This window comes from Marmota marmota, unplaced genomic scaffold (assembly GCF_001458135.2).
Source record: "Marmota marmota marmota unplaced genomic scaffold, marMar, whole genome shotgun sequence".
Lineage (NCBI taxonomy): Eukaryota > Metazoa > Chordata > Mammalia > Rodentia > Sciuridae > Marmota > Marmota marmota.
The window spans coordinates 3,394,090-3,407,123 of record NW_025999895.1 but is presented as its reverse complement, the minus strand read 5'-3'; the positions used below and the strand labels follow the sequence as shown (position 1 = coordinate 3,407,123).

The 13,034-nt window shown below is 59.9% G+C and overlaps 1 protein-coding gene across 1 annotated transcript in view; it reads right to left on the bottom strand.

The window, feature by feature from the left end:
• Dnah17 (dynein axonemal heavy chain 17) overlaps positions 1–13,034 on the bottom strand; it is a 95,986-nt gene that overhangs the window by 2,211 nt on the left and 80,741 nt on the right. The window contains exons 69-79 of the mRNA XM_048796640.1: positions 10,981–11,103; positions 10,280–10,473; positions 8,814–8,962; positions 8,042–8,169; positions 7,205–7,432; positions 5,168–5,359; positions 2,652–2,831; positions 2,194–2,376; positions 1,188–1,370; positions 686–829; positions 4–227 (exon numbers count right to left, since the gene is read on the bottom strand). Of these exons, the coding sequence (XP_048652597.1) occupies positions 4–227; positions 686–829; positions 1,188–1,370; positions 2,194–2,376; positions 2,652–2,831; positions 5,168–5,359; positions 7,205–7,432; positions 8,042–8,169; positions 8,814–8,962; positions 10,280–10,473; positions 10,981–11,103 (1,928 nt within the window). The remainder of the gene's footprint in view (positions 1–3; positions 228–685; positions 830–1,187; positions 1,371–2,193; positions 2,377–2,651; positions 2,832–5,167; positions 5,360–7,204; positions 7,433–8,041; positions 8,170–8,813; positions 8,963–10,279; positions 10,474–10,980; positions 11,104–13,034) is intronic.

Genomic DNA, 13,034 nt, shown 5'->3' with positions numbered 1-13,034 from the left:
CCTTCCATGAAGAGTCCATACACATAGGAGCCCTCTCTGGGGGGAGCAGTCATGTCCTCCCGGGTTTTCTTGGTCACTTCCACAGACAAACACATCTTGTCAAGGGGCCACTCATTCTTCCTGGCCATGGACTGCATGATGGCCGTGAGGAATGACTGGGGGTTGAAGAATCCAGCCAGCCACACGGTGGTGGGCAGGACAAAGTCCGTCGTCCAGGCCTCGAGTTCCTGCAGGGAAGCACAGGCTGAGGGTGAGCAGGCAGGGCCAGGGCTTGTCAGTGTCCCAGAGAGTGGCCCTGGAGCCCGCCGCCTTCCTACCCCTTGCTTTGCTGTCTGGTTCCATTTTAAATGAGGGGGGACTAGTGGGAAAAGTGGCGTCAGGGAGGGAATGGCCGATGCTGGAGGCTGACCTGGCCTGTCACCAGGCTCACCGCAAGGCCTGAGCTCTTGGTGCTTGCTGGGTGGGGGGCTGCCGCTCATGGTGCGCACCGGTGTGACTTCCTCCTCAAGAGGAGGCCCCTGCATTGTCAGGTGCTGAGGGGCTGAGCCTGGCCCTTCCACCCTGCTCCTGCAGAGGCCCGGCCACCAAGGGCCTCTAGGGCCACCACAGCTCTACTCCTGAAGGCTCTTGGGTGTGGCACAGCCCTGGCATTCTGGTCTCCACATCTGAGTCAGGCACTGCTTACCCTGATGCGGAGCAGCAAGTCCGTGTACCAGGCTGCCAGGCCCATCATGGAGGGGTAGGCCCGGGCCACCCACGTGTCGGGCACAGTGTCGTAAAAGAGAGCCGTGGACAGGTCTTCCATGTCGGTGGTGATGGTCAGTTCCCCCTGAGGGACACAGCAGGTTCAGGGAAGTTTAGGCTCTGCCACTTGGCCTGGGGCAGATGTGCTCAGGTCCACCTTAGGCCTGCCCACAAGAGTGGGAGGCCACCCCCAGTGTGCCCAGAACCATCAGCTCTGGCTCTGTGGGACCCCTGGAGACAGCCTGCACGGGGCCCAGGCCAGCACCTTCTGCCGGGAGCAGTCAAGGTAAGTTCCCGTGGCTTCTGGAACACCCTGGGTCCAGAGCAGGGCAGAAGGGGGCAGGCAGGCCATGATGTGCCAGTGTCCCGGCTGTGGCTGGGAGCCTGCCTTCTTGGTCAGCCTGCCCCAAGTCCCTCCAGGGCCTGGTGCCTCCCCAGCTCACCTTCAGCCCCAGGTTCAGCTCCTTCAGTGAGCGGCGCATTTCGTTGGTCAGGATGTTCATCCTTTCACACTCTTGAAAGGCAACCACCACGTAGGGGGTCTTCTCAGCCGCCTTTGCCATGATCTCGGCCATGTTGAACGTCTCTGGAATCTTCTCGAGGATGTCATCCAGCACGGCCTTCACCTGGAAGCCAGCCCCCATTAACCCCCAGCACTCTCCACCCCAGAGAGACCCTTCCCTGCTGCTTCAGGGGCAGGGAGCCTGCCCAGACGTTCGGAGGAGAGGGAAGAGCGGGGGGCTGCCAGGACCCCAGCACCGCAGGCTTCGACAGTGCCGGCAGGCTCTCCAGCGCTCTGGCCCCGCTGGCACACCACATGGCTGGCCCACGTGCATCGGGTGCCCGTGGCCTGGTGCCTCCATATATGCCCGAATGTGCTGGTGGGCACAGAGGTCACTTTGTCCTCCATGGGGACCATACTGGTCCTACCCCCTTAGCATGGTCAACGCCCACCACTGTCCATAGGAGCTTTCTAATGTCACTTGTTAGGTCAAGCAGGGGTGTAGGTAATAGAGATTAGGGTGTTCACTCTACGTTTGGTCTACGTCTGTCCACTGTGAAGCCTGGTACTGAGCTGGTCTGCGGTGAGTTAGGTGTAGGTGGTGCTGGGCCGTCAGGAGAGGGGCCAGGGGAGCCTGGACAAGCCGAGTTTGTTCAATGCTGTACTCTGGGCTTTTCCGATCAATGAGGTCTGTCTGTGGCCGTCTTGAGTGTGTCCAGGCTGTGCTGCCCGAGCCATGCCTGCCACTCCCCCGGGTTCTGCCTGCCTGACACAGGTGCTTCTGGGGGCCTGCCAGCCAGCTTGCAGACCCTCACCCCAGGTTTCTCATTCTCCCACTGGGATAGTGTGTGCCTGGCTAGCAAGGGCCCAGGCGCTTCCTGTGACCTGGGGCTGCACTGTGCTGTGTGACCTGGCCCCAGGTCCTGGAGAAGGACAAAGGGTCCTGCCTTTTCCTCGCGGGATACTCCTGTGCCTGCTCCCGAGTCTGTCTCTTTGGGCTGCATTTCCAGGACAGTGCGGAACAGCTTCTCTGAGGTGACCGTCAGAAAGCCGATCTCTGCATTGGGGTGCAGGCCGTACAGGTAGGGGCTCTCGGGGGGAAGGTTCTCATCGATGTATTCATGGTAGCCCTGCAAAGAGGGACAGTGTGAGCAGACTGCCAGGTAAGCTGTGTAAGCCAAGCGAGTCCCTGCCTCGCCCCAGGGTCTGCGTGTCCTGCCCTCTGCCCAGTCCTCACTTGGTCCCTGGCCCTGCATGGCTCCCGGCTACATAAGGGGACTCCCAACCCCCTTCCTCTTTTTGTGTGCCTGGGGTTTGGCTCAGTCACTGCCACGTTGGAAGCAGGCCTGGACGGCCACCCTTCTCCGCTGCTGGCCACGGTGGCTCTGTGCAGGCCGCTGCTCACCTTGTAGTCCAGGTTGGGGGGGATCTGAAAGCCGGGGGCCAGCATCACCTCTCCCTCCAGCATCTCGCCGCGGACGTACTCGGCCAGGTAGGTCCTGCAGAGCCGCCGATCCCAGTCATCCGTGATGTGGCCGCCATACATGATCTCCCCGAAGAGGTAGCGGAGGTCGTCCCAGGGCACCTGGTGTGGTGGGGAGCAGTCGTTAGGGAAAGGCCGCCCGCCCTCCTCTCACATGGTGGTAGGCCTGCGTGGTCAGCCATGCTCGAGGGCCTGCTGTGCTGCCCTGGGCTTGCTGGCCAGGCTGACCTCCCAGGCCATTTGCCTTCGAGTTCAGCAGTGACCGCTCAGCTGCCAGGCCAAGGGCTGCCTTCCCCTGACTCTGCACCACGGACCTGGTGTCTGCACAGTGGCCAGCACCTCGGAGATGCCCTCTGTTCTCAGGCTGATCTCTCCCAACCTGTGACTTCCCTTCCCAGTGATGTCCTCGGGCGCCTCTGCTGGTGCCCCAGACGCTGCAGGCCTACAGGGCACATGTTCCTTCTGCCTGTTCCTCCTGTGACCCGTGTGTGGCTGAGGGCCGGCTGGGCCACGGCCTCCCCCGGGGCCACTGAGTGTAGCCATGTCTTCAGAACACTTCAGGCGCACCTTCCCTTGGGTCCCACAGAACTCGTCTGGTCCCCAGTTCCTTTGTCCATCAGTCCAGTAGCTGTCGCCTCGCTTGCTCAGAGGGCTTTGTGGCAGCACAGAGAACTTTGAGCAAACGACTCACCCCACCAAACCGTGGCCTCCTGGGGCCTTGGGGACAAACGCCAGGCCCAGCAGTGTGCACACACAGCCCTAGTCAGGCCAGGTGCCCTCTAACCCGGGCCTCCATGCTCACTGCCTGCCTCTGCTTGCTGTGTCCCTTATCTCCAGAGCCTGGACACGAGCACCCCCACCCGCGAAGGCCCAGCCCCCCTAGCCCTGCTCCTGCTGCTGGGGCTGCCACCGAAGGGCAGCAGGAGCCCTGGGTGACCCAGAACCTCCTCCCGGCTATTCTACGAAGAGCAGCAGGATCACCCCAGTATGGAATCAGTGAAAAGATCATTCCTAATTTTTTGGGGGGGGGGTACTGGGGATTGAATCAGGGGCACTTAAGCACTGAGCCACATTCTCAGCCACATCCCCAACCCTTATGTTTTATTTTGAGATAAATTCTCACTAAGTTGCTTGGGGCCTCACTAAGTTGCCGAAGCCGGCCTCTAACTTGCGATCTCTGGCCTCAGCCTTCCAAGTAGCTGGGGTTACCGGTGGGCACCACTGCACCCAGCCCTCTAAATGGCCACTTTGACTTCAAAATTATCTTTCTCAGATTATCTGGAGTTCATGCTGAGCTGAGCTGCTTTGGAAGCAGCTTCTGTTTATGCTGTGAGGTGGGGAGCACACCCCCCTTTAGGGACAGTCCTTTCCCACAGCAGGAGGGCTAGTGGGACTGGTCACCGGGCAGGCTGTTTCCCACTCTGCCAGGCCCATCCCAAGGAAGCCAGCCTGTTCAGGGCAGTCGCACCGTGACAAGGCTGCTGGCTAGTCAGGCCTTCGGGCCAGGGTGGGAAGCACTGGGCTACCTCCTCCTGGGGGTGGGGGAGTAGCCCTGATACAGATGACATTTGCCAGGTGGTCCTGGCAGGCAGTGTGACCTGTGCCTTGAAGGAACAGAGGGCTGGGGACCTGGGCGGGGGTGGGGGCGGTCCCCGGGAGGAAAGCCAGCCTGCAGTCTGATAATTGCTCCTGGGGAGGGGCCCAGGAGGAGGACGCGCGCGGCTAGGGAAAGTCTGTAAAACACGTTGGACACAGAGGGACCTGCCCCAGCTGTGGTGGTGCAGGTCCTTCCTGGCATCTCCCCGCACCTCCTTATCTGTGACTGTTGAGGACACCCACCTTGGAGGGGTAACACACTGCCAGGACCGTCCCATCCACCTGTGGCTGGAGTCTCCCTGTCCCTTCCCCAGCTATGGGAGCCCAGGGAGCTGTGTCCTCCCTGCTAGAGACGGTTCCCGGTTCCCCGGAGCATCTGCCTTTGTGTATCTATCCCCATTTGTCGTGACAGCAGGAGGTGTTGCCCCTTCTTTCCTGAGGAGCTGCCTTGTGTCCCTGCCTCCCCCAGGGCCTGGGTCTGTCTGGGAAGTGAGGAGCACAGGGAGCCAGCCCACAGCCGAAGCCCCGCCTGCCCAAGCCCATCCTCCCTCCCGCTGCCTAGGGTGCGGGGTCCTGGGCCGATGCAGGAGGGGCAGCTATCTGAAGTGTCCTGTGCGAGCAGGATGGTCACACGGCGGGACGACTGGAGGGGGTGTCGTGGGAGGTTGGTGATGGTTGATGAGCATGTTTTTAGATTCCCTTTGGTTTGTGGAGCCCCCTTAATGCCTTTTACACAAGACACAGAGAAGAAAGGGCAGGTGGGAGCAAGGGAAGGGGGCAGTGCAGGCCAGGTGGAGGGCCCGTGTGGCCAGCTGAGTCAGGACAGGGACCGCACTCCTCACCTTGGCGTTGGCCTCCAGGTAATTGTAGAGCACATTGATGGAGATGGTGAGGTCCCCGTTGTTGAAGGGGTATGACCGGTTCCAGCCCTGGGCACCAAACTTGCGCCTCTCGGCCACCACAGCATGGAAGTAGCACAGGGCAAAGAGGATGCACTTGAACTCGATCTCTTTGGTGCACATCTCCATGGTGTCCTGGGCGGGGGGGAGGGGGGACAGGATGACATGGTCTGTGTCCCCTGTTCAAAAGAGGAAGCAGAAGGGGATGGTTGCATACAGACACCCCCGAGTGGGGACAGAGCCCATCTTTGCGGCTGCCGAGGAGCAGAGGGGCGCGGGTGGAGGGGACAAGGCCATTGGCCCATCAGCTCAGGACAGCCCAGCTGGGAAGGCACAGGCGGGGTCTCCTTTCCCTCCGTCCTTTCAGAAATGCACTTTTGTCGCTTTTAAGTGATTATTACAAGTCAAACTGACCCTGCTCTCTATAAGTAAGCCGCGGACTCAGACCACTGTTTTGACCAAGCATGAACCAGGCACGAGCCTGCGGTCCCACTGGACGGTGACAGAACTGGGCGTCCCCGTCTCCTGTCACCACCCTCACGTGCATGGCTAGTTGTGAGCAGGCGTGCCCAGCGTGTCTCACCTGAAGACCGCACGGGCTGCCAGGTGGCATTAGCTGTTCTGTATGGGGGCCCGAGCTGGCGGGAGGTGAAGGCCCCCAGGTCAGGGCCTCCTGTGCCAACACCCCAGGGTGTCACGCTGAGACCAATACAGTGAAGGTGAGGTGCTAGGGCAAAGCAGACCAGAGCCCGGTTTCCGGCAGCTCCAGCTGCTGCGGCTCACAGCACTTTCTGGATCGCAGCCCTGAGCTCCTCACCACTCACAGCCGCAGCTCTCCGGCCTGCTGCCTGGGCTTTCCGCAGCGCTTAGCACACTGGAGTCCCACTTCTGGGGCACATCCATGCCCCTCGCCCGACTCTGCTCACTGGCCACACGGGTTGTGCCCTACGCATCACCCATCCCGACACCTGCAACGTGCCAGGCACTCGGCCACGGCTGCTTAGATGACTCTCAATTCCCCGTGCTCTTTACACTTTGACGATGCTGTTTCCTTTAACTGTAGGTCGGGAACTGTTAGTGGGTGGCTCAGATATTTTCATAGAACTTTTTAAAAAAAATTTTTTTTAGACATATGGGCCTTTATTTTTTTCATGTATTTATATGTGGTGCTGAGGATTGAACCCAGTGCCTCACACATGCTAGGCAAGCGCTCTACCACTGAGCCACAGCCCCCGTCCTCTAGAACTCTTTATGTGTTTATTTTGGTACTGGCAATTGTGTCCTGGGGCACTCTACCACTACGCTACTTCCCAGTCATTTTATTTATTTAGAGACAGGGTCTTGCTAAGTTGCTGAGGCTGGCCTCAAATTTTTAATCCTCCTGCCTCAGCCTCCTGAGCTGCTGGGATTACAGGCGTGCACCACTGCACCCAGCCTAAGCGTCTTAAATTTGGAAGTGGTCCATTCTGGCACAGTGTCCTCCATAGGCACGCCATCTTCATTAGGTGTTACAGGACAATACAGGGTCTCAAAACCTCCGACAGATGGGAGATGAGTCCACGGCAGAGCGCGTGACGTGTAGAGGGGAGACACAGACTCCAGAGATCGGCTGCAGCAGCAACCCAGTGGACAGTGGTGGGAGGCTGCAGAGGAGGTGGGGAGGGGAGGGTGCCGAAGCCATCAGCTCTACCAGTCCACTAGCAGTTGGTCTTTGGCTCTGGAGGGCAGAGGTCAGGAAAGTGCTGGGCCCCCAGACACCGACTGACCGTCCATTGGCCTCCTCTCCTAGGGCCCCGTGAGGAGGCGTTCCCTGTGCCCACGCTTGCCTCTGCTGGGCCGCTGTCTGTGAAGGTGCGAGTGACCGTGGTGCCTGGTCCTTTTTAATTTTGCACAGCCTTCCAGGAGCACCCCATGCGTGTGCGCGTGTGTGCGCACATGTGTGTGTGCAGCATGCGAGGCCGCGTGCGCCATCCTCCCTACCTGGTTGAAGAGGTCCAGGGCCTTGTGCAGGTTGGCGTACATGCCCGTGGGCGGCTCGTTGGTGATCTTGATGGCGTTTTCCAGGATGCCCTGGGGGATGATGTGGGCTTCGGGGCTGGGCGCAGGCTCCGCACTGATGAACACCCGGTAGTCCTCGTGGCTGCCCGTGCTGTAGTGCTCCATCTTCTTATCCAGGGTGCTCAGCCACCGAGCCACCAGGTGGATGTTCTGCAGTCAAGGCCACGACAGGCCACTTGGCTGTGTCCCCGGGCACAGGCAGGCTCCCCGATGGCACCCTCACACTCTGGGGGCTCCCCCACCCCATCTGCCCTGAGCAGGTGCCGGGCATGTGGGGGTGGTTCTAGCAATTCTTAGGCTCAGCTGTTTCAAACTTCCAACTTGTGCCGAGTCCCCCGCATCCTTCCCGGCACAAGGCGGAGATTCACAGTCCCCAGTCCTCTTGGAGCTAGGCGGGGTCCTGGAGGGGCTCCAGGACAAGGCGGGGTGGCCAAATTGTGGAGAGCACACACTGGGTGTGTGGCCTTTGCTATCTGCCCAAGCAAGGGGCCAGGGGATGAGGGGTGCCTTTGTTGACTGTTGGTTTTTCAAATAACGTGTCTTAAAGGGGCAGCTGGTACAAACCCCAGTGTCTGTCCCCCGTCGGGAGGGCTCCCACTTCCCCTCTGCAGTCTGGCCCCTGCGCTCCCACTGACTCCAGCCGAGCTGACCCTGGCTGTACCCCTCCTTAAGGAGTCACGGGATGCCCACCCATGACTGCAGGGTCGTCCTGGGCACAGCCTCGGGCCCACCTGCGCTGCCTTGGTGAGGCCGCCTCACCTGCAGGATGACCCAGTGCCCGTTCTCTGCAGCTACGTCCAGAGCATTCTCAGCCACCACCTCTTGTCCTTGCCCCAGGGACACATTATGGAGTTTCCCATTGTCTATGGTAAATCCCAATTTTTTTCCTAAAGAAAGGAAAAACAGGAAAAGCACAGCGATGAGTCAGTGGAGAGGCTCAGGCTGTGGGTGCACAGCTGGGAATTCCACGCTCCCACCTTGTTTATCTTGGGAAATGCTCATCGCGCACATCTGACAGGCTCCACGTCTAGAGAGCACCGTTTGGTCTGCTCCCCGGTTGTGCAACCCCCTACCTGGTCCAGCATTTCACCCCCAGGAGCCCGCCGCCCACCAAGCAGCCAGCCCCGCCCCCCCCTTCCCGGCCACCCCAATCTGCTTTCTGTCCCTGTGGACTGGCCTATCTGGGATCAGGCAGTTGGAGGCTTTGGGCCTGGCTTTCCACTGAGCGCAGTGCTGTCAAGCCCGCCCACCCCCTGGCGTGTCCTTCCACGGCAGAGCAGTATTCCACCGCGCGGATACGCCACTCGTGTTTAGCTGACCATCCGGCGATGGATTTTCTACCTCTCGGTTATCATATTTGTCTGGATGTGGGTTCGGGGTGTCTGGGTGTGTGCCCGGCAGTGGCTGCATTGCCTCAGGCCCCCACCGCGATGCCCAAGGGCTCTCTCTCCCTGTCCCTGCCAACCATCCTAATGGCCGAGGGGCGGAGGCTCCCTGGTGACTGAGGACTTCACTGGCCCTCTGCACTTACCCAGGGACTCCACGTCTTTCAGGGGGTCCACGCCTGGGGAGAGGATGAAGAAGATGGGAGTGGAGGGGCTGCTCTCCTCGTAGGACTTGGAGAACTCCATGCTCCGGCCTTCCACGAACTTGCTGCCCATCTTCTCCTCCACGAAGTTCCTGAGGGCAGCAGGCAGTGTCAGACCCAAGGCGGGAGCTCACTCTGGACCAAGGGCCAGATTCTGGGCTGGGCTGTGGCCCTGAGAGGGGGCATTTCTTGGGCTTCCTTCAGCAGAGAGGCCTCTGGCGGGAAAGCAAGGCCCTTTCGGGCACGTCTCTCAGCATGATTTGCTTTCCTCGGGGGTTTATTTGTCAGGGTGCCCTTTGTTCTGCCGGTGGCCCTGCCAGCTTTTCCCTCGAGCAGGGCCAGCAGGTACAGAGAGATGCGGCCCGTTTTTGAAAGCACACGGGGTGGGAGTTTGAGAGGGAAGGAAGTCGAGATCAGTGGTGTTGGTGAGCGTGAAGGACCAGGGGACATGGAAAATCAGAGAAAATGAAGGCAAGGTGGCAGAACCCCTGTGCCTCGTCACCAAGCCCCGGCCGGGGGGGAATGGATCAGACCACGGACACTGTGATCCCGGCCCAAGGGCCTTCCAGAGGGGGCTAAGCTCTGCGCCTGGGTGGGGGTGGACCGAGACCACCTCAGCTAGCTCCTCAGTCAGGACAAGCGGTCCTTCTGTGTGGACGATGCATGTTAAGGGCGGACACTTGGAATCCAGTTGGCACTCAGACATGCCAAGCTATCCCAGGCCGGGGGCACTCCTGCCCCTCATGGGGGTCTTTCGCAAACTGTGGAGTGCAGGCCCCTCTCTGCTCTGGCTGACGGCAACATGGTGACTTTTGTTGTGTTCCGCCCCCTCCCCTTGTTGCCCACCACTCCTGGCCCCTTTCCTCTTTGTGGAAAACAAAGCAAAACATGAAGTCTTGGATAATCAGAGAGGGTGAGTCAGGCCGCTGCTTTGTCGGAGGGGAATTCTGTTAGGGACGTGGGTGTCTTTTGGGAAATCTCCTGGCATTCAGGCTGCTAGGGAAGATGGGAAGGCCAGGAGCGGACCAAGCCGCCTGCTCCGAGCCGGCCTGGGCTCCCTCCCCAGCCCTCCTCCTCCAACAGCCCTTCTCCTCCAGGCAAGGGTTCAGCTCCAGACAAGTCCTCAAGGTCAGCCATTCACTTGCAAATGACTGAAACCTACATCGTCAAGGACTGACTTTAGTGTGGCAGTGGCCACACCTGTGGCGGGTCACAAGGCTGAGGCAGGAGGAGGGCAAGTTAGGGACCAGCCTGGGCAACCTAGCCAGACCCTGTCTCAAAACATAGTCAAGAGAGCTGGGGGCGGGGCTCAGAGGTGGGGCAGCCCTGGGGTCAGTCCCCAGGACCAAGCCAATAGCAGACACCCCAGCCAGGAAACAGGCCGGACGGTGGGCCCCCCCGACACTCACTTGACAGCGTAGGTCATGCGGTCGGGCCGCATGCACCTCACCATGCACAGCTTCTGCAGCGCCGTCTTGTTCTTCCACTCCTTGGGGAAAACCTCCTTCTCCGGGGTCTCCGACTCCACCAGCTTCTTCCACCGCTTGGCGGACCCTTCAATGTCGTTGTCCAGGTTTTTGAACTCGTCCATCTCTGAGAGGGCCTAGGCAGACCAGTGGTGGGGGTGACTGCCCGCCTGCCCCGGGTCATCCCTGTGTTCACTGAGGAGCAGCTGTGGCCTTGGGAGGAGCGGGTGGCTCTGGGGAAAGAATGACTGGAAACCAGGGGCTGGAGGTCTCGGGCAGCGTATCTGGAACTCGGAGGAGCAGCCTTAGCTTGGAGCTTTTGAGGTGCAGGGCGGGGGGGGGGGNGGGGGGGGGGGGGGGGGGGGGGGGGGGGGGGGGGGGGGGGTGTCCCCGCCCTAGAAGACCTGGGGCCTGTCCTGCCTCGCTGGGTGGACACCTCTCTGCTGGCTGCAGGCGGGCCTGCAAGGACCTAGTGGATGTCACACCCAAACAGGAATACAGAGCTTTCTGGGCACCGGTGGCCACCCCTCTGCTCTCCCTCTCCTTCTCTGGTCCCCAACTTCCCTCAGTGCCTGGTGGCTTGGCCCCACACACCCGCAGCACTGGGCAGAGGGCTCCACACAGAGCTCAGGCCGGAGACCAACCTTGATCCCGCCCCAGCCCTGGTGCTGCAGGAAGTCCACCGGCGAGACCACCCCGGCCTTGAAGGGGAACCGCAGCAGGAAGTCCAGCTCCACTGGGTTCAGCTCTTTCTTCATGGATAAGACCTGAGGGCACGTGAGGGGCACAGCCTGAGTGGGGCCGGCCACACAGAGGCATTCCCCAGGCACCAGGCCAGGTCAACAGAGCTCCCAGGGTCTTGCCCCTCGGGTGGGGGACAAACCTGAGTTTTTCAAATTGTGGTAAAATTCACACGACACGAAGGTGTCATGCTAAGGTGTGTCATTCAGTGGCGCTTAGTACCTTCCCAGTGTTGTACTACCAACGTCACCCCTAATCCAGAGCCTTCCATCACCCGCAAAGGCAGGCCCTCGCCTCCCTCCCCAGCCCCTGGAGAGCCGGCTACTGTCTCTCTTTGGATTTGCTTCTGGACGCTTCCTGTAGGTGGGCCCATCATGGTGTCTTTCCTGCCTGCCTTCTTAGCCTGTTCTGAGGCTCCTTCCTGTGTGTGTGCTATTGGGATTGAACCCCGGGCCTCGTGCGAGCTCGGCAGGTGCCGGACTACGAGCCACACCCGAGCCCAGCTTCATTCCTTCCCGCGGCTGTTGGAGGGCTCCCGACTCGCGCTCTCCCGCTGGTGGACGTGGGGCTTGTTGGCCCTTGGCAGTCGTGGCCTCTTGGCTCAGTGACAAGCCCGACCGTGAGAGCTTACAACAATCTGTTGGGACCCCCGATTTTAGTCCTTCTGGGTGCGTGCCCAGGAGTGCGATTTGGGGCTCTATTCTCTGCTACCTCATGCCAGCTCCCTGGGCCTCCAGCAGGCTTGGTCGCATGGCACCCTGTCTCAGCTGGACAGCACGGGGCTGGGGTCACAGCTTCCCGTCAGGTGACAAAGGGCCCCTTTCTCTCCCCAGGTCAGACTCTTTCTTTTGGTTGAACTAAAGGCTCCTGGAGCCTGAAGCCAATGCTTCCCAGCCTAGAAAGTGACACAGCCCTGAGGGACCCTCTCCCTGAGGACGGCACAGCTGGAGCGGCTCAGAGCAAACCTGGGGTTCCAGACGCGGGAGGAAAGAGGTCTGCTGGACCCACCTGGAGTTTGGTTTGACAGCTGGTTTGCCCTGTGCCTCAGCTGTCTGTGAAGCTGTGTTTCTGACCAGTGACAACAGGATCACAGAGGGGCCTTGATCCCCAGGGCACTGGTGAGGAGCTGGGGCTGATGGGAGGGGACTGGGCCACCAAGGCGGAGTGAAGAGTCACACTGTGCCGAGGGAGTGCATTCCTTGTAATGAGGGCGTTCAGTCCCTCTAGCTCTCCAATGTGGCAAGAAGGCCGGGCCAGAGGCAGCACCTTGATCTTGAACTTCCCAGCCTCCAGGACCACAAGAAATACTTTCTGTTGTCTCAGGCATTCTGTTACAGCAGCACGGGCTGACTAAGACTTCTCATTTTAGTCTGAGTCGTACTGTGTTGCCAACCTGGTCTTCCACTCCTGGGCTCAAGCGATCCTCCTGCCTTGGCCTCTCAAGTATCTGGGCCACAGGCATGTGCCACCACGCCCAGCTAAGACAGGCCATTTGACCAATATTTAAAAAAAAAACTTTTTAAAAGTATTTCAGCAGGACTGACTGTGCATGCAGGAGTACAAACATTCCTTCTTATAAGTCATACATTTAACTTATTGAGAAATGTCCCCTACCTACTACGCAAAGCCCAGGTGGTGCTATCTACTCAGCACCACTTAAATGTAACAAAATGACATTTCTTTATAAAGTTACCTTGTATCGATTTCCCCCTCAGCATCTCCTATTAGAACACAGGGGCTACTTCCTTGAGGTCCACTAAACAGAGCCCCACATGCCAGGCTTGGACTCACGAGGTGCCCCAGGACCTGCATTTCTAACAAGCTCCTTGGAAGGGAGATGCCTGTTACGGTCTGAGGTGTCCCCAAAGAGTGCTCAGAGGTGGGACCACTGGACCGTGAGAGCCGCAGCCTGGTCAGTCCCTAGCTGGAATGGACAGACGGGGTGGTAACTGCGGGC